This window comes from Canis aureus, chromosome 1 (assembly GCF_053574225.1).
Source record: "Canis aureus isolate CA01 chromosome 1, VMU_Caureus_v.1.0, whole genome shotgun sequence".
Lineage (NCBI taxonomy): Eukaryota > Metazoa > Chordata > Mammalia > Carnivora > Canidae > Canis > Canis aureus.
In genome coordinates, this window is record NC_135611.1 from 97800634 (window position 1) to 97827461 (window position 26828).

At 47.6% G+C, this 26828-nt stretch overlaps 1 protein-coding gene across 1 annotated transcript in view; it reads left to right on the top strand.

Moving 5' to 3' along the window:
* SHC3 (SHC adaptor protein 3) overlaps positions 1-26828 on the top strand; it is a 109286-nt gene that overhangs the window by 60685 nt on the left and 21773 nt on the right. The window contains exons 6-11 of the mRNA XM_077910436.1: positions 4997-5048; positions 9222-9348; positions 17672-17822; positions 18990-19077; positions 22749-22904; positions 26297-26592. Coding sequence (XP_077766562.1) covers positions 4997-5048; positions 9222-9348; positions 17672-17822; positions 18990-19077; positions 22749-22904; positions 26297-26592 — 870 coding nt within the window. The remainder of the gene's footprint in view (positions 1-4996; positions 5049-9221; positions 9349-17671; positions 17823-18989; positions 19078-22748; positions 22905-26296; positions 26593-26828) is intronic.

A 26828-nucleotide genomic window follows, 5' to 3' on the forward strand; every position in this document is an offset into this window, starting at 1 on the left:
AATTAGAATCTTTCTCCCCAAATTCAATGCTGTAGTCTTACTGGTTTGCTTTGCCAGCAGAGAAGGAGAGAGAGAGACAGAGAGGGAGGGAGAACAGAAGAGAATGTTCTATTTTTGCGTTGCTTCTTTCAAGAAGGTGGGGTCACAAGGAAATCTGCTCCCTACGCTTGGTCAGCAGCACCACAGACAGTGTCCACGTCATCAGAAAGCTGCCCTCTCCCTCCTCCCTCACTCCCTCCTCCCCCTCCCTATCTTCCTCCTTCCTCATCTCCCTCCTCCCTCCCCCATCTCCCTCCTCTCTCACCTCCCTCCTCCCCCTCCCTGCCGCCCACCTGCCTCATCTCCATCCTCTCCTTCCTCCCCTTCCCTTCTCCCTTCCCCCTTCTTCCCTCTTTCCCTCCTCCCCTTCTCTCTCCTCCCCTTCCCCTCCTCCTCCTTTCTCCTTTCTCCCATCCCCCTCTCCCTCCTCCCCCTCCCTGCCTCTCTCCTCCCCCTCCCCATCTTCTTCTTCCCCTTCCTGTCTCTCTCCCTCCTTCTTCTCCTCCTCCCTCCTCTCCGTCCTCCTCCTCCCCCAGAGTCAGACACACACACACACACCCCTACACACTGTAACTGCTGCTCACTGTCCCCGGCCAGTCCTCTGAAGCAACCCAGGCAAGAAATTGTCTTGAGGGAAGAGGAGCCAGTCAGCCCTTCCCAAAGCAAAGGGGATGAAAGTACCACCCCTGGAGACTTATCATACCATGTCTCATTGGCCCCAGGTTTTCACCGATCTAGGGGAATTTTTAAAAATTCTGACAACAAAATGAGTATTTTCTTGGAGCTAAATTTACTCAAAAAGCAAAATTGTCCTGACAAGATGCCCCTTTGCTGCTAAATAGTCTCCTATAATGAGAGCATGGAGGTTTAGAAGTGGTGTTTTATTACGTAGGAGTTGACAGGTCCAGGGCAGCCCAGGTGATCAGTGCCTGAGACCTTGTCTGGGTCTGGCTGGGGAGGGAGTATTTCCCATGCCCTGTGTTTATCCCACTTCTGCCCACATACACCTTTCCTCCCCTGCTCCCCCACCTGGGGAACGGCTGCTGGCTCATGCAGAGCCAGATGGAGGGGGCAGTTCCCACTGCTGGCTCTCATCTCCACATTTCCAAAGGACAGTACAGTCATGGCCAGGCATCTCGGCTGCAGACACCCTGAGCCTGCCATCCCCGCCCCAGCAGCTGCAGCCCCCGGGGAGATGTCATACAGGCAAGACCCTTGGGCCCAGGAGATGTCATGCTTGGCAAGACCCTTGGGCCCAGGGCACTGGCAGGAGAAGGGTTTGGCCACCTTGCATGCAGTTCTTTGCCCTCAAACCCCCGCCTGATTGACAGAGGATGACGGAGCACCATCTGTGCACCCCTCAGGACCCACCTGACTCACGCTGTCTCTCGTAGTTAGGGGCTCATCCTCAAATCTCCACCGTGGTTTTTCCTCTTTCTCTTCCTCTCTGCTCCCTTTACTTTCTCTCCAACCCCTTCATTTTTTAGGTTTTATTGTAAAGTGAAAGAGCTCATTGAGACACACATTTAGAAAGTGGGAGTCTGCCACAATCAAAGCCATCTGTGGTGCGTTTCTGAGGATGTGGAGGGACAGGTGTGCCCGTTCTCCACCTGCACCGCACCTGCACACGTATCTGTCCTCATGCCATCCCCTGTGTTTGCATCGGCCCTAATCGACTTGCAGGGGCCCTAACGACTGGCTCAATATGATGCTTGGCACCATAGTTTCTGAAATATGGGAGGTGACCCAGCTTGAAAAATAAAAGGAAGGAATAGAACACACCTGTAACAACAGATTCTTCCAAGAACTTGTCTCAAACCTCAGCTAATGCTGATAGGATGAGTGGGTATACAGCAAAGAAAAACTCTGGAAACCAAATACGTTGACTTGTGTTAAAATTATTTTATTCTCCAGGATGCACATGGGTCTGTGAGCTGCTTTCAAATGTCCTCAACACCTTGTCATTAAAAAAAAAAAAAAAAAAAAAAAGGAAGCATTCAGTGACCCTTAAAGAAATTCATGACTTTTTAATATTTTCTTCTGAGCTTTTTTTTGACACAGAAAATGTCAGGATACCAGGGTGGGGAGGGAACTCTGTTACTTTCCATTTTAACCAGTCCAAATGCATATTCGCATTTGCATAAGTTCCCATTCCATACTGATTTGTGACCAGGATAATTGGTAGATGTTTAAATAACACTAACAATTCCAGGCTGTATGCCTTATTCTGCCACTAAGTGTGTATCCACTTACTGCTTTGTGCCTTGGTTTACTCAGTAAGAAAATGGCATTTTGAAATATCAAAGAAGATAGACTGGAAAACACTGTTAATCCAGCCACTCCCCCCAAGAGATGCACTGTTATTTTAATCTACTGTCATTAACAGTGCTCCAAGTTCCCCCAGGGAAGTGCCAGAGTGCTGGCCAGGCTCAGAAGGTCTAGGGGAGTGGGAACAGCGATGGAACAGTCACAGGACAGGCACCAGCAGCCCCGTGTCTGGAGCTCGGAGTGTTCCATGTGTGGCTGTGTGATGTCTAGAACAGTGTTTTGAATAGCAATACACTCCCGCAGTGAGCCAGAAAATGATCAGTATTAACATGAGAAGAGCTCTGCCTTGGCTCAGCCATTAAGCATCCAAGGGACAGGACACGTGGGACACAAGTCACATCCCTTGCCTGGCCTTCCTTCCCCAGAGCAGCATTTCTCAGACTGCAATAAGAAAGTAAAAAGAAGAACTGCCTTGCCTATGAGCTGATGCATAATGATTTTGTTACCCAAATAGGCACAAAAATCAGTCAAGTATAGACTCCTTAGGTTTATGCTTCTTGTTGAACACTAAACCCCAGTCAAATTCAAACATTTACTACTGATAAACACAGTAAAGCCAGTAACATTCAAAGTAACGTTAATTTCCTGTGATGGATGGTTTTGCCGATGCTGGATTTCCACTCTCGGCATGACTCTAGAAGCAGCCACCACAGTACAGGATCCTTCAAGGTCAGCATCTCTCCACTACCCCGGGTGCCTGGATGACTCAGTACTTCCACTAATTTATTCTATTCAAGCCAGCACTTCAGTGATACATCATTATGTACAAATGTGACATTAATTGCTTGAGTTGGGGCAAAAGCATCTAGTCTGAGTGTTCTTTTTTTCTCTAATTCTTTAAAAACCTGGCACCCTTAAAATTGGAGACCCAATAGACAACCTTGACGCTGACATCACATGCAGAACTGACACCACAGTGGTTGTTCAGATGGTTCTGGATATTCTTGCATTAATTTTTAAGATTATCATGGCAAAGAAAACAGATTTAAAAAAAATTCTGGTGACATCTCAAACATATCTGCCCGGCCCCAGGGTTTGTGGATCACAAACTGAGAGACATGAGTGCTATCATAGGACACTTCCAACGCTGTCATCTCCTGAATCCATGGAGAGCATTTGTGACCACAAGCGGCAGTTGGCTTCAGATCCTGACCAGATCTTCCTTGATGGAAATGACCGGTGGCTGGGTTGATGGTCTGTGCTCTACACCCTTCCCAGCTCAGTCTGAAAAGACTAGTGGATAGTGGCCTGAATAGGAGGATGGAACAGCATAGGTGGGTACATGCAGGAGGGGCCCCGGGTAGCAGCCCATCATGTCAGAAGCCTCTGGAGAGCCCTGGCTGTGGGCTCTGGGAATCGGCATATGGACAAGTACCCTGCAACTGGCACCACTAGCCATAGGTGCTCATAACCAGTGCACACCCCCACGCTCGTTGTCCTCCCCACTCCTGTTGGGGGGTTTTCCTGGAGCACTGCAGAGAGAGAAAGAGAGAGAGAGAAAGAGAGAGAGAGAGAGAGAGAGAGAGAGAGAGAGAAGAGGGGGGAGGTGTCTTGGGCATGGAGAGAAGTAGAGGAACACATGACACAGCATCTTTCAGATGCTGAACACACCAGGAGCTCGTCAATAACCCTGGAGCCTTCCAAGCAGTGACATTTGGGAAGTAGCTGCAAGAATGGGGTGAGCCTTCACCAGTTGCCTCCCTGAGATTTCTTTGAATATTGAAAATGTCAACTTTACGGGGAGGTCTTCCCTGCTTTCAAGAATGAAGATAATTATTGATTCCTCTGCTGGTTTAGAAACTAAAATCCACGTGGCGGCCCCACCCACTTCTGAGGGCAGAGTTTCCTCCATGCACTGATTAGATGAGGAGGCAGCCAAGTGGACTAGTGTGTCACCTGTAACTGCCAGATTACTACATGGAGCCCACATGTTTAAAACGTCTTAAAAGGATTAAAATGACTGCTTACGTCTGAGAAGAAAAGAACTGTGATGTCTCATCCATCTTTGCAACCAACCTTTGAACATTCACTTCTGGTTTCCTCATGGCCTCTGCACCAGCAGCACTGCATCACTGGGAAGCTTGTCAGAAATGCTCATTTGGGGGCCTCACATCGGACCCACAGAATCAGAAGCCCGGAGGTGGGGCCCTGCCATCTGCTTCCACAAGCCCCGCGAGGGATGCCGGCACCAGCTCAGGTGGAGGGCCGCTGTTAGGCAGAGTGGAGGGCAGTGGCTGCAGCCTCCACTCTCAGGACCATCTTCCTCATATGCAGTCTACTTAGGTCAGATTGTCTGGGAGTTGGGCTTCCGACCTCCGTGTTGTTAGCGCCCCTCAGGGGGGTCCAACATGCAGAGAACGGGGTGCACCTCACATCCCTGCTGCCCGGGGTTCAGGCACAGACAGCAGTGTCAGCGCCAGTGCGAGCTGGCTGTGGATGCAGAACCCCAGGCCTGGCCGGTGACCTGCTGAGTCTGAATCTTCCATTTGGGTGACTACTGCCCATGGTGGTTGGAGGAAGGCCACCTCTCTGGGAGCGTTTGACTCCTGAGCTGGTGTGTGTGCTGTGCGTCTGGCTGTGCCGACTCACCTGTCATTAGTGATGTGGATGTCTCATTTCTCTTTGACAGGACACAACAGACTATGTGGCATACGTAGCGAAGGACCCTGTTAATCGCAGAGGTAAGCAATGCTTGACTTACACTCTCTTGCTCGCAGGCAGACAGGCTTAATGCTGGACACCAGATGTTGCTCATCATCTCGGCTCCCTTCGCTGACCGGAGCACGTGTCCTGTCGTGTTGTTAATGGTAATTGAGGTTTGCAGGCAGTCAAGTGTGGCAGCAGACTCCGCCGGGTTAGGAGACGCTGGACGACTGTGAGCTTCAAACACACACCTGTGCGCACCTGGCCGTAGCTTGGCACACCTGGTCCACAGTCACAGCACCCACTCGGGTCCTGAGGGTGGCCTGGGTCCCACCTGGAACCCTGCACATAGCGCACCTGTCCCGCTGTCCAGCTCCAGCTTCACTGCCAACTCCACTGCCCGGCACAGCCTTGCAGCTCAGCTCACCTGCCAACCCCCTCATGCCCTACAATGCTGCCAGGGCCTCAGACGTAGGCTGGATGGGGCCTCTGAGGCCTTCAAGGACTTTCCATCCCCGTGGATCCTTTCCTACTCGATCCTACCTCCATGCCCCCCCACCCCATTCTGTAAGTGCCAATGGCCTGGGTGGGCACACTGACCACAGGTGCGCGACCCTTGAATACCCTTGAATATGGGCGCTTCCCACAGTCCCAACTTAGAACTCGTGGATGGAGTTGCCATCGCCTTGGGGGGGGGTGTATAGCAATCTAGAGCCGCACTTATGCCTCCTCCCACCCTCCATCCCAGGTACCAACTGTTAACATCTTCTAGTTTGCTTTACAGAACTTTTTATCTACATACATATACTTATGTTCTCTTCTGTTAAAATTCCAATGCAAATGAGATCTTAGCATTATGTTTTGGCCCCCTCCTCCTTACCATCTCTTGGATGCGTTTCCAAGGCAGGCAGGCAGCAGGGAACAGGTAACTGTCGGTGATGTGGTGAGGTGAGCTTCATCCGCCAGGTGAACTGAGTCCCAGGGGTCAGTCTGTGCACAGATGTCCCTGCCTTGCTGTGCGGCCCCTCTCGGGGGGCATTTGCAGAGAGGTTAGATGGTTCAGAGGTCAGTGAACCTTGCAGATCACCACCCAGTCTGGCTATAAAAATTTGCATTCCCGTGTTAGTGCGTGAGGATGATTTTCCACCCAGCATCCTCCTGCCCCGGGTTGGTACTCGGGGCTGTGGCGGGGCTGCCTGCCTTCCACGCCATCAGAGAAGACAAGAGCTTTCTGTGTCAGCCTTATTTGCCCCCAGGTGCACGGGTGTCTGGGGGGCGAGGTGAGGTGAATGTCCTGGATTATCCTGGCCACATCCTTACTCCTGAACCAGAGGTGGGGCGATTGGGAAGCTTTGAGCCTAGACAGGAGGGGGGCACGGACGGTCCTGATGAGCCAAGGACCATCCGCAACAGCCCTTGCTGACATCCGGAGCCCAGCAACTCCCCACCTTGCAGCAACTTTCCTGTAGAAGCTGCAGAGAAGCAGGGCTTGGCCTGGGTGAGAGCGGCAGATGAGAGGCTCCCCACTAGCCTGTTCTCCCCGTGGGAGGCTGCCTCAGGTTTGCTAGGGCTCCTGCGTACAAGGCCACAGGCTGTGAGCCCCTCCTGTAGAGGGCACCCTTCCTGCCTCTCCAGCTCCTGGTATCCCGGCTTGTGGCCACTTGGCTCCAGGGTCTGTCTTCACAGGGCCTTCTGCCTCGAGCGGGTGCCTGTCTGCACTGGGGCACCTGTGATACTGGGTTAGGGCCCCCCACCTCCCAGCCTGACCTCATCTCCCTGGTGGTTAAGTCCCTGCCAATCTGACGGGTGTGAAGTTACTTTCTAAGCGTTTAGCCAGTCTGCCTCTGGGGCCGGGAAGCGGCACCCGCCTGGTCTGTACAGGGGAGCTGGAGCCCGGAGCTCTTGCCAGTCTCTGATGTAAAAGTCCCAGCAATGCGGGGCCTGCAGACGCCCCAGAGGACAGGCTGCCATTGGCTGGAAACTGTGTTGAGGTTGGGGGCCTGCGCCTCTCTGGTGAGAGTTCACCAGTGTCGCTGCTCCTTCCAAGGAGCCCACGAGGTGCCGGAGCGTGGGGATGTGGCTGTGGCATCTGCAGGCTCTGCTGCCCTCCCCTATCTGCCCATCAGCCCACTAGGCAGCATGCACCCGCAGCCCTGCCCCTTCCAGGTGTGCCAGGAACTGCCTTAGAGGGCCGGTTCCAGGTGTCTGGGTCCCTGCTGTTTGGACTAGCAGGGCCCCACAGATGGGTCAGGAGGCACCCTCTGTCCTTCCCTCACCATGGCTGCTTTTCAGAACGAAGGGAAGCTCCTTCCCCACTCTACTCTTCTCCAAAATGCCACCGGGCAGCATCCTTGGCTGGGGCCAACCAGGGGGTGCAGGGGGCATGTGTGACTGGAAGCGGTCAGGTGGGAACCACCGTGTCTGCCTCCCTCCTGCTTAGACTCCTGCCTCCTTACCAGCTGGAGAGACACGTCCCCTCCTACCGCTCCCTGCGCAGCCCCACACCTCCAGCAGCTGTGTAATATGGGCTTGCTCTGTGCCTCCAGGGTTGATGTTTAATAAAAACCAATCCCGGGATGCCTGGGTGGCTCAGCGGTTAAGCGCCTGCCTTCGGCCCAGGGCGTGATCCTGGAATCCCGGGATCGAGTCCCACATCGGGCTCCCTCCATGGAGCCTGCTTCTCTCTCTGCCTGTATCTCTGCCTCTCTCTCTGTCTCATGAATAAATAAATAAAAAACCTTTAAAAAATAAAATAAAAACCAATCCCAACAATAAAATTATAGAAATAATCAATAATAAAAATGCAGCTGGGCATCGGTCTTCTTGGGACACACCTCTCGGCCATCCTTAGTGTTCCCAAGGGCGTGCACTGCGATCGGGAGCTGAAATACAGCCACGTGGCTTTTCCCAGGACATGCTTTTCCCCATGTCCTCCGTGGGCTCTCCTCCAGCCTGGGGGGGACAGGAAGCTGAGGACCCCCGGGCCTGGCAGCAGCCATCCCAGTGAGCTGCATGGCCCGGCTGGCTTTGTGCAGCCAGAGGACGGTTTGGTGGCGTCACGGGTGTGGGGACAGCTCCCCTTGTGGAAGTGCCTCCTCCCGCCGCCTGCCCACTCCCGCCACACCTCTAGGGGGCCCCCCTGAAATACAGTGACGTCCTAGCCATTGTTGGGAGCCACATGGAGGGTGACACCGGCACTGGCACCTCTCTCGGCGGACAATACCTTTACCCCGTTACGACAAGACCATGCTATGCAGGTCACACAGGGTGGGCTGGGACTCTGGCGGCCCCCCCCCCCCCACCAGGACGAGTGTCTGGGAGGAGACATCCTACTCTCTCGTGGAGTGGGGACCCGCCCTCTGCCTCTGATCCTTCTTTTTTCTGGCGGTTCATACCAATTCTGCCTCAGCCATGCTGCCGGCCAGGGTGCCCTCCAGGGCTGGCGGGGGCCTGTCACAGAGTGGCTAAGAGTTGCTCCAGGCCCCCGAGGGGCCCTCATCGGGCCACTGACCCCCCGCCCCCCAGCTTTGATCTGCTCTTTAACACAGGCTGCTTTTCTGAGAACCTGCACGAGTAGCCTATGTCACATGGGAGCAGGTGCAGGTGGCATGTGGTGGGAGCCCCCGGTGAATTAATAACCCCTTTAAATTCATCTTTGGTGTCTTTGAGTTGCGACACTCAGTGAGGACACTTGACTCCCACTGGGAAGTAAGCAAACAACCCCCTCTGCATCCACGGGGTAGCTTAGGCCACACTCCACAAGAGCTGGGTTAGGTGGGTTCTCTAGGCCCCCGGGGCCTTGGGGGGGCTCATTTCTTGCTATGATCCAGTTCAGATGTCGCCGATGTTCCCATCAAACAGTTTACGGATAAATGGGTGTTTCCTTCCAAACCCTGCTTCTCTCTGCTGGGCTCTGAGCTGGTATTTTATAGACTGTTAAGAAATTGTTAAGAGCAATCAATTTGAAATTAAAAATGTTAAAATGCATTTACAAATACAACCGTTAGTTTTAGACAGCCGTTGAGAGGTGCATCCCCATGGCAACAGTTTGCATCTGTGGCACTGCTGGGACAGCCGGTGAGGGACACGCACCCCACCACCCCCTGCTCCCTGCCCCTCCCCACTGTGACCTCACCGTGGGGAAGGGCTCCCACGGAGGAGCCTGCTGGCCCCCCGGTCTCTAATGGGGCCTGTGCTGCTTGTGCTCACAGCTTGCCACATTCTGGAGTGCTGCGACGGGCTGGCTCAGGACGTCATCGGCTCCATCGGACAGGCCTTCGAACTCCGGTTTAAGCAGTATTTGCAGTGTCCTTCCAAGGTCCCCGCATTCCACGACCGGTGAGTTGCACTGTGACACCATTTGCATGGCCTTTCTGTGTTTTACAGCCTTTCCTCTCAAAATCGCTCGAGAGGAGAAAACCACGACATGGCCTCCATGGGGTGTGGGTCTGGACAGACATGGTCATTACAGGGCTCCCAGCTTGGAGGCACCTGGTGAGGCCGGGCTGAGGCCCAAGAGACCCACAGATGGAGGCCAACATATGGGCGATGCTCTGAATGTTTAGGAAAACATTTTCCAGAAACTATAGGGACGGTAGCCAAGGTTACACAAATGTGTTGTAAAATGTTTGGTGCTGTTTCTCTGCAACCAGGTGAAGCTCCCATGTGTCTCCTCCTTGGGTCTGCATGGGGCAGGTGCGGCATGTCCCTTGTCTTTGCCATCATGGGTAGCACAGTCATGACTTGGGGCCTCTCCATGATATCCTGAGGTGTGTGGCCTAGGGACTCAGGGCCTCCTGTGGCCTGGGTACGCATGCCCCACAAGACGTGTTTTTATACTCTTTATACACACCCATTTATCCGTAAACTGCATATACTGTATATAACTCTATGAATCGTATGTAACATTGTATACACTGTAATCATAAGTTCTATTTTTTTTTTTTTAAACTTTTTTATTTATTTATGATAGTCACAGAGAGAGAGAGAGAGGCAGAGACACAGGCAGAGGGAGGAGCAGGCTCCATGCACCGGGAGCCCGATGTGGGATTCGATTTTGTTCACTTATTCTCCTGCCACTTTTAAGTTTTATATAGAATGGGACATAGTCATTAAAAAGAGTAGTTGGTATAGGTGTATTACCAAAATAATTCTCAAAAATCTTAATTGGAGTGAAGCAGGATAGGAAACATTTATGGAAGTTTTAAAACCAAATAAACGTTGTGTTTATGGATAAATGTGTGTGTATATGAAGACTATAAAAATGTAAGAATATTGCATCCCTACTGTACAGGACCTGAGGACCGGGTGGTGATGGATGAGATTTTTTTTTTTTTTTTTTGATGAGATTTAACTGTATTTGTCAGGTGTGTCTCCTCCCTGACATTTCATAATGAAAATATTCCAATAGAGCACCTCGGTGGCTCAGCAGTTGAGCATCAGCCTCTGGCTCAGGGCGTGATTCTGGGTCCTGGGATCGAGTCCCACATTGGGCTCCCCGCAGGACGCCTGCTTCTCCCTTTGCCTGTGTCTCTGCCTCTGTGTGTGTGTGTCTCTCATGAATAAATAAAATCTTAAAAAAAAGAGAAAGAAAATATTCCAATGTACAGAAAGAATTTTCCAGTGAACACCTGTATATACACCTTCTAGATTCCACCATTCACATTTTACTGTTAACTTGACATATCTATCCATCCAATGTAAGTCTGACAAATTTTGTTTCTTAAAAAAAAAAAAGACACAAGCAGAGGAAAATGTTCACACTTGTTTAATCTCCGTGGTGGAGGCATATCTTTTATATTAATTACTATACTTTTCTGTACTTTTGAAATGTTACATAATAGTCAAATAAATATATTTAAAAATATGTACAAAAATGAGTGGGGGAGTTATGCAAACTGCCATACTTCCCTGGGAATGTACTTAAGGTAGGAATTTTCTATATAATTTTTTCTATCATTAAGTTTGAAAGAAAGAAAAAGTTTAGGGAAAGAAAATGAAGTAGACAGGATCTTATCTGTCAAGAAAGACTTCAACTCCAAATGCAAGTATGGGCATAAAATTTCTATTTTTTAAAAAATATTTTCTTTATTTGAGACCAGAAAGAGAGAGAGCACGAGCAGAGAGAGGGGCAGAGGGAGAAGCAGACTCCCCGCTGAGCAGGGAGCCCTATGCAGGACTCTATCCCAAGACCCTGAGATCATGACCTGAGATGAAGGCGGGTGCTTCACCAACTGAGCCCCCCAGGTGCCCAATGGATAACATTTCTAAAGCAGAGCAGGAATGAGGGGACTCGCCTGATGTCCCTGTCGTCTTGTGTGAGAAGCTACTTGTCACGTTCACTGAGCAGGTCTGAGAGCATGGGAGCAGGTGGGGACACTATGTTCTAGCTGGGGACAGCCAGGCCCATGAAAGGACCCTCCATGCCTCCCTGCCCTGTTCCAGGACCCTGACTCTGGGGGATGCTGGCTGGTTTTCCTCCTGAAATACCGAGATCCAGACACCAGCAACACAGGAGCTTCTATTTGTGGGGAGTTCCCCTTGGGTCTTCTACACACTCCCTCAGGCCATGTCTCTCCACCTGGGTAACTAATAGCCAGAGGTATGAGAATTTGGTGCATCCAGCTCCTTGGTCCCCATGGCTTGGAGTGGAGATGTGGACAGCTGGGCGTGGAGGGAGTGTGGAGGTGTTAGGACCCCGCAGACGGCAGTGCCGTGTCTGCAGCCCACGATTCCTCTTTCCTTCCCTTGTCCCTGGTGAGGGGGCAGCTTTTCTTGTGAATTATTTCTTGTTCATTGTATTCATTGTTGGGAGAGAGACTCTGATTTGGATTCATCACCCATTTCCAACTGGAAATAAAAAATAGTACTCTTGGATGAATGGGGATTCTTTTTTGGTGTGGTCTGCTTTTCCTTGGAAGATTTTTTTTCTGTGAATTTTTCTTATGGAAATTTAAGGTCATTTTCAATGCAAAACCAGGGAAGACAATGACAATTCAAAAGTAGGTAATGCTCAATATTCTATTTTTTAAAATTAATATGTAATTCATTTAAGATCAAATTTATTCTTATAAAGCATATAATTCAGTGATACTTAGTATGTTCAGAAATTATACAAGGATCGCCACTGCCTCGGTCCAGCACATGTTCATCACTTCATTTCCATCACTAGTTACCACTCATTTTCTCCCCCTTCTCCCCAGGCAACCATTCATCTACTTTATGTCTTCATGGATTTGCCAGTTTGGGGCATTTCGTATAAATGGAATCCTAGTCTGTGAGTGGTTTCTTTCACTAAGGAGAATGTTTTCCAGATTTATCCAGGTGGTCACATATACTAGTGCAGCATCCTTTTTAGGGCTCACTAACATTCCGTCGTACAGCTATACCACCTTTTGTATATCCATTCATCCTTTTATTAACATTGTGGTGTTCCCACCCTTTAGCTCGGGTGCATAATGCTGCTGTGAAGATGTGTACAGTCCTTGTGTGGACACAGGCTTCAGCACTCTTGGGTAAATACTTGGGTGTGCACTTGCTGGACCATGTGGTAACTTTATGCTAACCTTTTTGAGAAACTGCCAAAGTGGTTGTAGCATTTTATATTTCTACCAGTGATGTGTGAGGGTTCCAATTTCTCTGCATCCTCGCCGACGTGTATTATTGCCCATCATTTTGATTACAGCTACCCTACCCCACACTGAGTGTGATTTTCACTAGCATTCCCCCAATGACTAATGATTAAGCATATTTTCATGTGCTTATTGTCTATTTCTATATCTTCTTTGGAGAAATGCCTGCCAAAATTTTTAGCCCATTTATTGATGTAGGAGTTCTTCTTAAATTCTGGATACTAGTCTCTTTCCAGATACATGATTAACAAATATTTTCTCCCGTTACGTGTGTTGTCTTTTGCCTTCTTGATAGTGTCCTTTAAAGTACAATGGTTTTTAATTTTTATGAAGTCCAGTTTGCTTATTATTTTTTTTGGTTACTTTTGCTTTTGGTGTCATGGGTAAGAAACCATTGCATAGTCCACAATAGCCAAAATATGAAAAGAACCTAGATATACATTGACAGATGACAGATAAAGAAGATACACACACACTGGAATATTACTCAGCCATCAAAAGAATGAAATCTTAAAAAAAAGAATGAAATCTTGACATTTGCAATGACATGGATGGAACTTATTATTCCATCAATGTTAAGCGAAATAGAGAAAAGACAAATATCATATGATCTCACTCGTATGGAGAATTTAAGAAATAAAACAGAGGAACATGGGGAAGGGAGGGAAAAATAAAATAAGATAAAACCAGAGAGGGAGACAAACCATAAGAGACTTTCATCATAGGAAACAAACTGAGGGTCGCTGAGGGGGATAGTTGGGGAAATGGGGTAACTGGGTGATGGGCATGACGGAGGGCATGTAGTGTGATGAGCACTGGGCATTATATGCAACTGATGAATCACTAAATTCTACCCCTGAAACTAATAATACACTATATGTTAATTAATTGCATTTAAATAAGAAGTTTAAATTTAGGGGCTCCTGGGTGGCTCAGTGGTTGAGCATCTGCCTTTTACTCAGGGTGTGATCCTGGGGTCCTGGGATCGAGTCCCGCATCGGGCTTCCTGCAGAGAGTCTGCTTCTTCCTCTGCCTGTGTCTCTGCCTCTCTCTCATGAATAAATAAACTCTTAAAAAAAAAGAAATTTAAATTTAAAAAATGGAGGTAATTGGGAAAAAAAATGAGAAACCATTGCCTCATGCCAGGTCACAAAGATTTATACCTATGTTTTCTTTTTTTTTTTTTTTTAAGATTTTATTTATTTATTCATGAGAGACAGAGAGAGAGAGAAAGAGAGAGAGAGGCAGAGACAGAAGCAGAGGGGGAAGCAGACTCCATGCAGGGAGCCTAACGTGGGACTCGATGCCCAGATCTGGGCAGAAGGCGGCGCTAAACCGCTGAGCCACCTGGGCTGCCCCCTATGTTTTCTTCAGTGCTTTTTATTTCTTCTTATTCTATAATTTCCCTGGCTAGAATCTCGATCCAGTACCAGGCTGACTAGAAATAGAAAGAGGAGACATTCTTATGTTTGTGACCTTAGGGAGAAAGTACCACACCCAGTTTGTCACCTTAACCTTGTGGTTAGCTGTGGACTTTTCACAGATGCCCTTTATTGTGAAAATGTCCTTCTATTCAAGGTTTGTTGAGTGTCTTTGTCAAGCAAAGATGTTGGATTTTGTCAAATATTTTTTCTGTGTCTATTGAGGTATTTGGTATTTGTTTTTACTCTGTTGATATGATACATTTCAATTGACTTTAAATGTTGAACCAACCTTGCATCGCTGAGATAAATCCCACTTAGTCACGGTGTATAGTTCGTTTTATATGTCACTGGATTTGGTTTGTGAGTATTTTGTTGAGGATTTTTTTTTCATTCATTTTCATCAGAGTTATTGGTCTGCAGCTTTCTTTTCTTGTAATATGTTTGTTTGGTTTTGGTATCAGGATAATACTGGCCTCATAGGTTGAGTTTGGAAATATTCCTCCCTTTTGTATTTTTCAGAAGAGTTGTAAAGAATTGCTATTAATTCTCCTTTAGATGTTTGATAGAATTTACCAGGAAGCCATGATTCTGAGCTTTTCTTGCAGTGTAGGTTGTTTTAATTGTTACTAATTCAGTTTCTTTCCAGGTCTATTAAGATTTTCTATTTCTTCTTGAGTAAGTTTTGGTAGTCTGAGTCTTGGTAGGGATTTTTTCATTTCATCTAGATTGCCTAGCTGGTGTACAGTTACTTGTATTTTCTTGCATCTTGTCTTTTATGCTTACCTGTGTAGCTAACTTTGCCAGAATCCTCCATTTCTTTGTGTAGATCTGTGTTTCTCTTTAGTGCTTGATTTCAGCCTGAAGTACCCCCTTTAGTATCTCTTATAGTGAAGATCTGCTACGATGAATTTTCTTTGTTCATCTGGTAATGTCTTAATTTTTGCTTCATTTTGGAAAGGTAGTTTTACTGGATATAGAGTTCTTGGTACACAGTACTTCTTTCTGTACATGGACTATGCCATCCCATGGTCTTCTGGCCTGTTATTTCTGATGAGAAATTAGCTTTAAATACTAGTGAAGATCCCTTGCACATGATGAGTGGCTTCTCTCTTGCTGCCTTCAAGAGTCCGTCTTTCTTTTTGGGTTTAAACAGTCTGATTATGACATTTGGGGTCTGAAGCTTTTTTCATTTACCCTATTTGGAGTGGTTTTTCTTTTTTTAGCTTCTTGGATGTGTAAATCAATGATCTTCATCAAATTTGACAAGTTTCTGGCCATGATGTCTTCTTGTGTTCTTTCTGCCCCTTTCCTTCCCTTTCTTCCTCTGGGACTCCCTCATGTATATGTTGGTTTGCTTAATGGGGTCCCATAAGTCTCTGAGGCTCTGTTCATTTTCCTTAGTTCTTCATTCTTTCTATTTCACTGATTTGAGAGTCCTAAGTGAGCTATCTTTAAATTCTGCCATTCTTTTTTTCTGTCATTTACACCTGTTTTGAGCTCCTCCATGAATTTTTTATTCTAGTTATTAACATTTTAAACTCTAGCCTTTTCCATTTGGTTATTTTATTTTATTTTTTAAAAAGATTTTATTTATTTGTTCATGAGAGACAGAGAGAGAGAGAGAGAGAGACAGAGACAGAGACATAGGAAGAGGGAGGAGTAGCAGACTCCATGCAGGGAGCCTGATGTGGGACTTGATCCCGGGACTGTGGGATCACACCCTGAGCTGAAGGCAAATGCTCAACTACTGAGCCACCCAGGCATCCCTCTATTTGGTTATATCAAAAATTACTTCTACCTCTATTTTGATATTCCCTATTTGGTGAGACCACAGTCTCATGTTTATTTTTTGTTGATGATTTCCTATATTCTCATGTCTAAAGTAGCTAATTTAAAATGTTTCATCAGTCCCGAATCTGAGTTTCCTTAGAAAAAGTTTCTGTTGATTGCCTTTTTTCTTGCTCATGAGCCGTGCTTTATTTCTTTGCATATTTCATAGTTTTTCATTGAAACTGGAAATTTTAACTACTATAGTGGCAAATCTTGAGAAGCTCCCCTCCTCAGGGTTTGTTGTTGCTACTGTTTGTTATGGTTGTTTGTTCTAATGATTTTCTAAACTAATGGTGTAAAAATCTGTATTCTTTGGCATATATGACACTGATAACTCTGCTTGGTTCCCATATTAGTCAGCTAATGATTAGAGAGAGATTTCCTTCAATGCTTGGTGCCATTAAATCTCCTCCTGTTTGTTGAGGAGCTGTTTGTAGTATTAGGGCACTTCAACACTCAGCCAAGGTGTTGACAACTCTGCTTTACCCTTTACTTCCTGCTTATGTAGGTTTCAAAGTCAACCAGAGGTGAGAACTAAAACATTTTTCCTAAGCAGGCACACAATCCAGAGTATGAACACAGTGCTACACAAACATGTGGCCTTCTAGACTTCCAGAAATGTATTGAAGCTGATCAAGGTCCCTATGGACATCCCATTGTCCAGATTTTCCTTTTAGGCTTTTTGATAGCCTCCTCTTTGTTACCTACTGGTTTGTTAGAACACCAAATGCTATCTACCGCTTCAAGGAGCCATGATGTTGAACAATAGCCTCCAGTTGTTTTTGACAAATGCCACTGGGGAGGAACTTTTTCCCCTGAGCAAGCTCTGAATCAGGTTAAATAAAGACAGCCTTGAAATGACGTCTTTTAGGGAATGACCAGACAGATCACATTATGATCGATCTTGGGCACCCAGGTAGCTCAGTGGTTGAGCGTCTGCCTTTGGCTCAGGTCATGATCGTGGAGTCCTGGGATGGAGTCCACATCAGGTTCCCTGCAGGGAGCCTGCTTCTCCCTCTGCCTGTTTCTGCCTCTCTCTCTCTGTTTCTCATGAATAAATAAATAAGAATCTTAAAAAAAAGATTATGATCGTTCTCTGGAATGGGGCTTTGAAAGAGCCTCAGTGCTGTTTTGTCCCTTCCTATGGCTGTCAGGCTGCTGGTTTACACTGTGATTGTGGGCTGTTGGATTTCAAGGCTACCATGGAGACAGGAATAGGGCAAGCTAAAATGCCACAAGCCACTGTTCTTATAACTGTTTGCTTTAAAAAACATACACAGAGATACACACAAATACTACTTTCTGCAAGCTTCTGCTTAATTTCCAGGGTTTTGAAAAAGTTGATTCTGAAAAAAAATTTTTTTGCCAGTTTTCTTGTTTGTGCTATGGAAGAGAGAATTTACAGAGGTTTTTACTCTGTCATTTTCTTCAATGTCATTAAAATCTCTGCTTTTTAGTTGGTAATGTCTTGACATATTAAAATGAACGTGCATTATCTTTAGATATAAATCCTTTCTTTCTTAATTAAATGTACTTTTGTAAAAGGGGTTGTTCTCTGTTTCAGATCTAACGGACATTTTCCAGAAGGTGAAACTGCAAATAAAGTAGAAATATCTGGCCAAACCATTCATCTACTTTTCAGTATTGTGCTCTAGATAGTGAGGAGATAGTGACTGACTCTCTTTTCTGGGGTAGCAGGTGCTAGCGTCAGATTTGTTGGTTTTGACGATGAGCTCAACTATTGGCTTAAGCTCTGGAAAAATCCTCTTCTAACAGGATGCAGAGTCTGGATGAGCCTTGGACAGAAGAGGAGGGGGATGGATCAGATCACCCATACTATAACAGCATCCCAAGCAAGACACCTCCTCCAGGGGGCTTCGTGGATGTGCGGCTGCACGCCAGACCCCACGCCCCTGACACAGCCCAGGTAAGTCGTGGTCACCTGAGCTTTAATTCCTTCCACTTTCTTCCACTTCATTTGCAGGCTGGTGTCTAGTCCTTTGACAGAATAACTCACCTGTTTTCTCCCCTTGGATGATGCAAAGCAGACAAGTACGGGAGGCTTTCGTTTTAACATCAGAAGGTGTTAACCAAATGTCTTGGAACTATATTATGAATCCAGAGGTATGAGTCCTGGGGTCTCCTCTCCATCCTGGGACAAATCCTATTTAAATTTCTCCTAATGAGGAGAAGAACCAGTTCAAGATTTTTGAAAGGCCTGGGGCTCTTTGCATTCCCTGAAAAGAGAGTGGATGTGGGCCTTTAAAATGATGAGAAATTTATGAGCCTTCTTTTTTACTCATTTTTCTGATTTTTCCTTCAACTCAACATGCCAGTATGGCAGCTTCTTTTTAGAGTTACAGTATCTGGATTTCTTTTTCTTTTTTTTTTTTTTTTTTTTTTTTAAATTTTTTTTAATTTTATTTATTTATGATAGTCACATAGAGAGAGAGAGAGAGGCAGAGACATAGGCAGAGGGAGAAGCAGGCTCCATGCACCGGGAGCCTGACGTGGGATTCGATCCGGGGTCTCCAGGATCGCGCCCTGGGCCAAAGGCAGGCGCCAAACCGCTGCGCCACCCAGGGATCCCCAGTATCTGGATTTCGTTATAGAGTTTTTTGAGGTGACCTACTTTATGTGACTGACAGTGATATTAATAAAAGTGGCAAAATAATAATGAAATCAAGTGTCAGTAGCTCTGACACGGAGATGGACGGGGTGGACTTGCCCAGGTGTGAATGGTTGTGGGAGGTATGTTCTGACCCAGAGAACCACCCCAGCTGAAATTTCCTTTGCAAGTGATGAGGCTGCATTAAGAGAGCTCCAATTTCGGCCAAATTTAGGGAGGGTTGGTGGCAGAAAATGAAAACAAAGTGGGCATGTATAGTTTTGATGAGATGCATCTTATTCCTTGCACCTATGCAAACCTATTTCCCAAATCCTAATGCCAGCTGTGAGGCATGAAGGAAAAATGGGTGTAACTGAGAAAGGAACCGGCAGTCCACAGAGGTTCCTTCTCTTGCATCGTGGCTTTTAGAGATGGGGAAAGGGAGGATGATGCTTCTTCTCTTTGTGTATTTACCTGTGTCCACAGTTTGCAGGAAAAGAGCAAACTTACTACCAGGGGAGACACTTAGGAGACCCGTTTGGCGAGGACTGGCAGCAGACACCTGTCCGGCAAGGTGAGTGTCGAGGTGAGGTGGGAGACAACCAATCACCCAATCACGGCAGCAGCGTGCTCCCCGCGGGGAGTTCACCCACACGCAGGTGTTAGATCCCAGCACTTCCTGTTCGCATGCACCCTGGGGACATCCTTCCTGCAGGAGAGACTGCCTGCCAGGGGGCCAAGGGGCTGACCTCCCCACAGGCACTGCACCTACTTCAGACAGGCGCTGGCTGGGGGCCCCTGAAGTGTGTTTTTGATTGTCCCTACCTCTGCAATGGGGCTGAGCCCCGGGGCTCCTAACAGGCAGTAGCTTCCCCTTCCTGGTCCCACCCCCATCCAGGGTCACCCTCAGGAAGGATGGAGCCCACCTGCTCTGGAGATGGCCCCGGGGTTGTGAGGACCCACCCCCCTGGGCCCTGGGTGCTCTCAGAGGACACGTGTCCATCTTGTCAGGGAGGCCAGCACGGACCCACAGCCCACCCTGGAAACAGTTCCCACGGGGCTAGGAGCTAGCTGCTAACCCAAGTCTTCTTCCCCAGATAGTTGTTTCTATACACACAGGGGTGTGTGTGCTTTAAAAGTTTCTTTTAAATTTTTTTTTATTTATTTTTTAAAGATTTTATTTATTTATTTATTTATTCATGAGAGACACACAGAGAGAGGCAGAGACACAGGCAGAGGGAGAAGCAGGCTTCCTGTGGGGAGCCCAATGAGGGACTTGATCCCAGGACCTGGGGATCACACCAAAGGCAGATGCTCAACCACTGAGCCACCTAGGAATTCCTAAAGGTTTCTTTTACTTTAATTCACTTTTTAAATGTCTTATTGATTGATTGATTGATTGATTTTAAAATTCAGTTTGCCAACATGTAACAGCCAGTACTCATGACATTATGTGCCCTCCATAGTGCCCGTCACCCAGTTACCCATCCCACCACGCACCTTCCCTCCAGCAATCCTCAGTTTGTTCTGTAGAGTTAAGTCTCTCATGGTTTGTCTCCCTCTCTAATTTTTCCCCACTCAGTTTCCCTCCTTTCCATTATAATCCTTTTCAGTATTTCTTATATTCCCCATATAAGTGAGACCATATGATGATTGTCCTTCTTCTATTGACTTACTACTCTCAGCATAATACCCTTCAGTTCCATCCACATCAATGTAAATGGTACATATTCATCCTTTCTGATGACTGAGTGATAGTCCATTGTGTATATAGACCACGTCTGCTTTATCCATTCATCTGTCAATGGACATCTTGGCTCCTTCCACAGTTTGGCTGTTTGCAAATGCATCAATGTGATAGATCACATTAATAAAAGAAAAGATAAGAACCATATCATCCTCTCAATTGATGCAGAGAAAGCACTTGACAAAATACAGCATCCTTTCCTGATCAAAACTCTTCAAAGTGTAGGGATGGAGAGAACATACCTTGACATCATAAAAGCCATCTACAAAAAGCCCACAGCAAATATCATTCTCAATGGGGAAAAACTGAGAGCCTTTCCCCTAAGATCAGGAACACGACAGGGACGTCCACTCTCACCACTGCTATTCAACATAGTACTAGAAGTCCTAGCCTCAGCAATCAGACAATTAAAAGAAATAAAAGGCATTCAAATTAGCAAAGAAGTCAAACTCTCCCTCTTCACAGATGACATGATATATGGTATATGGAAAAACCCAAAGACTCCACCCTAAGATTGCTAGAACTCACGTGGCAAATCAGCAACTCATACAGCAAATTTGTGGCAGGATACAAAAATCAATGCACAGAAGTCAGTTGCATTTCTTTTCTTTAGAAAAAAAAAAGATTTTTATTTATTTACTCAAACACACACACACACACACACACACAGAAGCAGAGACACAGGCAGAGGGAGAAGCAGGTTCCCTGTGGGGAGCCCCATGCAGGACTCCATCTCAGGACCCCGGGATCACGACGTGAGCTAGGTGCTCCATCAGTTGCATTTCTAATTTTAAATGTGTTGCTCCCTCAAACATCTTCTTGCTCTTTCAATAACTCAGAGACCTGGTGACTATACAGCGTCTGATGGAGAAGGAGCGACAAGTGAATTAAGACCTAATGTCCGACGTACGTGTCCATGTATATACATATAACCATCTCTTGGTTTGATGTTGAGACTTTCCCCTTCCTGACGGCTGTTTGTGCCGGGGAGTAAATGACAGTACGGTTTTATTTTATTTATTTATTTATGTATGTATGTATGTATGTATGTATGTATGTATGTATTTATTTATTTATTTATTGACAGTACAGTTTTAGAACTTCCCCCTGGTGAGACCGTCTCAGGTGTTGCCTACCCAGCTGCAGGGGGACCTGGATGTGCTGGGCTGTCACAGGGTTGGGCCTGGCCAGGGCCACCACGCGGCTCCATCTAAAATAGGACAGACTCAGCTAACCTGAGTCATCACTTTGCTGGAGGCACGTTTTTCCTATGTTTCCATCTTTGTTCTACAAACACTTAAAATGTATTTATATAACAGATGTGTACCTAACCACATAATACTGCGAAAGCCTAACAGACACATTATTTACATTAGATATTGACTTTTTTGGAAAAATGTCAGGTTCACTTAAAAATGAGGTCTTTTGTTGTATGTTCCAGCCACCCTGGCCGGATCAAGACCAGACAACATAAAGACTCGCCAGGGCAGACACGTGCTTGAAACTTGGGGCTCCTATGCCTCAACAAGCTTCTGCTTCTCATTTGAAAGCAATAAATATCTTCTTCTGTTGAATAAGAATGTCCTTTGTTAACTTGCTGGCAGCCATCATCCCTAACTGAAAACTAACTCCCGGCACCCTCATGGCCTGTGTGTCCCCTGCCCTAGCTCTGCACCTGCCCTGGTCTGAGAGGGAAAGGGCCATCGTCAGGAAAGCTGTTCACTGGGATTTTCATCTTCTCCTTTTAAAAAATTAGTCTGTAGAATCCTTCCTACAGGCTGATTTGTTTGCAGCACCTATACACACGAGCTGCAAATGGCCACGGCTGAGCCAGGACAGGTAACTCAGGACACGTGAAGTGGTGTCCAGGAGTAGGAGTGGAGACCGTTCTTGACTTTGCTGGTCTCACTCCCCACTAAGGACTTTTCCCGGGACACCTGCGTTCTCATGCATGTTTTGCTGCCAAAAGCCCCACTATGGGTTCTGGGGAGCCTAGAAAGCCCTCTTGCCCACAGGACTGGGCTGCCCATAGGGTGTGAAAGGCACTTCTCTCCAGAGATGGCCCTGCAGAAGGGTATATCTGTGTGTCAGGTACAGGGTTCCCATTGTGCCCTGAACAGGTGTGATCACCCAATACCCTCACCCCTCGGGTGACAATGGCAGGGCCCTCGCTCCTGGGCTGGCCTTGGCTTGCTCTTGGCCCAGCTGAGAGGTCCCCTTGAGGCACTGCCTGGGGGTAGGGGTCCTCGATCACACGCCCACCTGGGCCTCCTGCACAGAGCCGGGGGCATGAAGGCTGGGAGACTGTCCCGGACAGCGCAGAGCAGTGGTGACAGGGTCCGAAGAGAAGCATGTAGGTGATGGGGACCCGCGGGAGGCGTTACCTGATGGATGGCCCATAGGAACGTCTCTGTGAGGTGCGGGGCAGCTCACCTATGGTGCCCAAATGACCAGAGTTTCCATTGTAAGAGGAAAGAGGGTTCATCTTCTTGTTGCAGGGTCCTTGGACATCTACAGCACGCCGGAAGCGAGAGTGTCCGCGGCCCCCGGAGAAGCCCCCACCTACGTGAACGCCCAGCACATCCCCGTGCAGGCCACGCCGGCCTCGGGCAGCAGCACCGAGAGCAGCCCGCTGAAGGACCTCTTCGACATGAGTGGGTTGCCATTCCTCTGAGCTCTCTGCACTGCTTTCGGCTTGACATCTGTGCAGTTAGCACGCTTTCTGCTAGCGGGGTTTTGGTGAACAGGGATGCCTTTGTGCACTTTTCTGGGTTGTGATTGGGCTTTCCAAGGCTCTGAGCTTGGCTGCCCTCTGCTTTGGGATGGCACCCCCTCTCAGGTCTAGAAGCAGAGCCATTTCTCCTCTCTCTGGAATGACTGTCCTCCTGGAGATCTGCACATGTGTCAGGACAAATGATAATACACACAAAACAACACTGGTTTGTGTATTCACTTAAATCTTAGTGGGCTGATAGGTGCCCAATACTGGATCAGTTGCTAAGGCTGCCACGGTGAAAGGCATGCTTCACAGAGCCCTCAAGTCTGTTGAGCAAGACAACACCTGAGCAAGAAAGGGCGATACACCCTCTGGCGGGCACACACGTGCTCACTCTCACATATTCCTGTCGCTGGAGCACCTAGTGTGGGTCAGATACTATTCTGCTTACTGGGGTTTGCAGGAAAGCAAGATAGTCTCCTGGAGCTCAAATAACCAGTGTATGTTAGCAGTTGGCAACAGGTGCCCTGGCGAGAAACCAAACAGGGTAAGAAGTGTGCTGGGAAGCCCCTCAGCAGCATCATGAGGTGTGCCATGCACCCGCTGAGGGTCGTGTAGGCTGGGACAAGTAAACCAACCAGGAACTGGCTGATGAGAGTGGGAATTGTTGCTATGGGATATTGAAAGTGCTTCCTGAGCTGTACATCCCCATATTTCACATCAGTTCCTCGAGCATTTTATAGGCTGAAGAAATTCCTTAGGATTTAACAAGGTTCTTTTTTTTTAAGATTTTATTTATTTATTAATGAGAGAGACACACACAGAGAGAGAGAGAGAGAGAGAGAGAGAGGCAGAGAGAGACACAGAGGGAGAAGCCAGCTCCATGCAGGGAGCCTGATGTGGGACTTGATCCTGGGACTCCAGGATCACACCCTGGGCTGAAGGCAGGAGTTAAACTGCTGAGCCACCCAGGGATCCCCAGATTTAACAAGGTTCTATCATGTGCCAGGCATTCATTATTTCATTTAATTTTTGCAGCAGTCTTGCAGGTAGCTACCATTATTGTTACGGTGTTACAGAGGAGAACACGCAGGTCCTAGATGCTGCATCACGGCCCTGGTCACGGCAGCTTTGTTGGCATGACATGCGCTCTCCCTGGTGTTGTGTGTGAATGATGGACTTGAGTGCCGCTTTGATCGGGTGGCCTTCTGACCACCAAAGCCTTCTTCCTCTGCCACTTGGGTTTCCCAGACAGTAGACTTCCATTCGGACTTGCAAAAATCAGAAGAACTGGGGACTCTCAGGGCTTGGAGGCACCTTAACGGTCATCTCATCAAATTTGGTTTCTGAAAAAATGTGGGAACAGCTTCAGAAGTATGAAGCAACTTTCCCAAGACTCAGAGCAGAGTAGTGGCTCCCAACTGCAGCTTAGTACTTGTATTTATGGTCAGTTTTCACTGTTTGATTTAGTCAATTTACCAGTGGCTCCTGGCCCCAGAGCCTGAGGAAAGGTAAGTAAGATGAGGGTTTCAGATGGGAAAATGAGAACCAGAACCACTCTTTGTCATCCATCAAGTTCTATACCTGCTCCCAAACCAGAGAAGGGGAGACAAGAGGAAGAGAGGGCCCTGGAGAGGCTAGTTTCTTTTGAAAAGTCTGGCAAAAAAATTAAGCCAGCACTCTATGCTGTTTATTTTGGACCATGAGAGTGATGATGGTGGTGATGGTGGTAGGGATGATGAGGGTGATGATAGGGTTGATGAGGATGATGGTGATGGTGATGGTGATGTGATGGTGGTGATAGTGATGATGGTGGTGATGGTGGTGATGGTGGTGATGGTGGTAATGGTGGTAGTGATGATGGGGGTGATGATAATAATGATGAGGGTGATGGTGATGATGATTATGGTGGTGATGGTCATGATGGTCATGATGACGATGGTGGTGGTGGTGATGATAGTGATAATGAGGGTGATGGTGGTGATGATGGTGATGTGATGATGATTATGGTGGTGATGGTGATGATGGTGGCAATGGTGGTGGTGATGCTGATGATGGCAGAGAGGTGATGGTGAGGGTGGTCGTGATGGTCGTGATGGTGGTGATGGTGACGATGAGGGTGATGATGGTGACAGTAGTAATGGTCTTGATAGTAATGATGGTGCTGGTGATGGTGTAGAAATGGTATACAACTTTTCAATTACTCCAGGTAATCAGGAAAAAATAGGACAAAAAAAACTCATTTTAGGCAATAATTTTAACCTGCTTTTATTCCCAGATCTGTGAACAATTGAACAAATACCAAAATCCCCTGATTTGGGTTTCATTTTTTCACCTCACTCCTGCCCATCCTCTAATAATTGGTCTGATTCTATAGCATTTGTTGAATATTTGTAGGGCTGGACATGTCCCCGGAACAGTGTTGGACTCTGGGGACATAGCTGTGCCCAGGAGAGAACTGTTCCTGTTCTCGTGGTGCTTGCATTGTGCTGCTTTGGCAGCAGGGTCCCATGTAGTCATCATCACACCTTACGCTGTGTGGCACCGTGTGCTTTTCGAGTGCCTTTGTACATATTGCCTCATTTGAAAATGGACAGTTGAGGTTTAATCAGATGTCCCCAGGGACTTCCTGTGCTGCTGCAGACTTTTGCTGTTAGAGCAGCAGACTTGCTGTGGGCTGCGCCCGCGCTGGGAAGTGTGTCCTGAAGGCTGTGCTGTCATGCTCCACCACAGAGAGTCACACGGGAGCCTTTTTCCACAGAGACACAAGAGAAGGCAAGGGGAGGTAGTGCTCCTAATCCAGGGCAAGTCACACATAGGGCACCCCATAAATGTCAGTTTTCTTCTCCTTTAAAAATTTGCCTGATGCAAGAATTTTGAAACAAACATCTGCTGGGTTGGGTATAGGTTTTGCACTAAATCTAACTTTGTAGATTATCTTTTTTCTTTGTGTATTTCTGTTGGCATTGGCAAATTTTCATTCAGAAGAAAACAGATTTATTAAAAGGCTAGTTGATGTTCCAGAAAAAGTAGATGGTGTGTAATATGCCCGGCCTCGCACAGCATGCCAAAGTGAGGTCATTCTAACTGGCTAGACAAAGGGTGTGCTCAAATCCTTGGCACGACGCACAGCGCCCAGCTGTCTTGGGAAAGCAGACTCGTCAGAAAGTCATGCCAAGGTTTGGGCTGCAGTTAGTATTACCAGCCAGTCGTTTTTCTGTAGGTTTGTCTCTGGTGGAAGTTGCCTTGGCATTTCCATCAATCCCATTGTGCATTTTGTCATTTGCTCTTCTTGGGGGTTCACTTGTTTTTGGCGATTGTTGTTGACAGAACCTTTTGAAGACGCTCTCAGGAACCAGTCCTTGGGGCCTGTGCTGAGCAAAGCAGCCTCCGTGGAGTGCATCAGCCCCGTCACTCCCAGAGCCCCAGATGCCAAAATGCTGGAAGAGCTGGAAGGGGAGCCTTGGTACCAAGGGGAGATGAGCCGGAAGGAGGCCGAGGGGCTGCTGAAGAACGATGGGGACTTCCTGGTCAGGAAGAGCGCCACCAACCCGGGCTCCTTCGTCCTCACGGGCATGCACAACGGCCAGGCCAAGCACCTGCTGCTGGTGGACCCGGAAGGCACGGTGAGCACGGGGCAGGACGGGACCCGCCTCCTCGGAATGGTCCCCCCTGGTCTGTGTGCTGGGTGACCACGCTTTCCCTCCACTACTCACACGTGCCTGCTGAGGTCCTGGTGGCCACTCATCCGGGACCCAGGAACCCTGGCACAGAGGGCCCGTGCCATCAGGCCAGCACCAGGCTCGTGCTGCAAAATCACAAGGGGCCTGGGGTGAAAGCTTTGATGCCGATGTCCTTTACA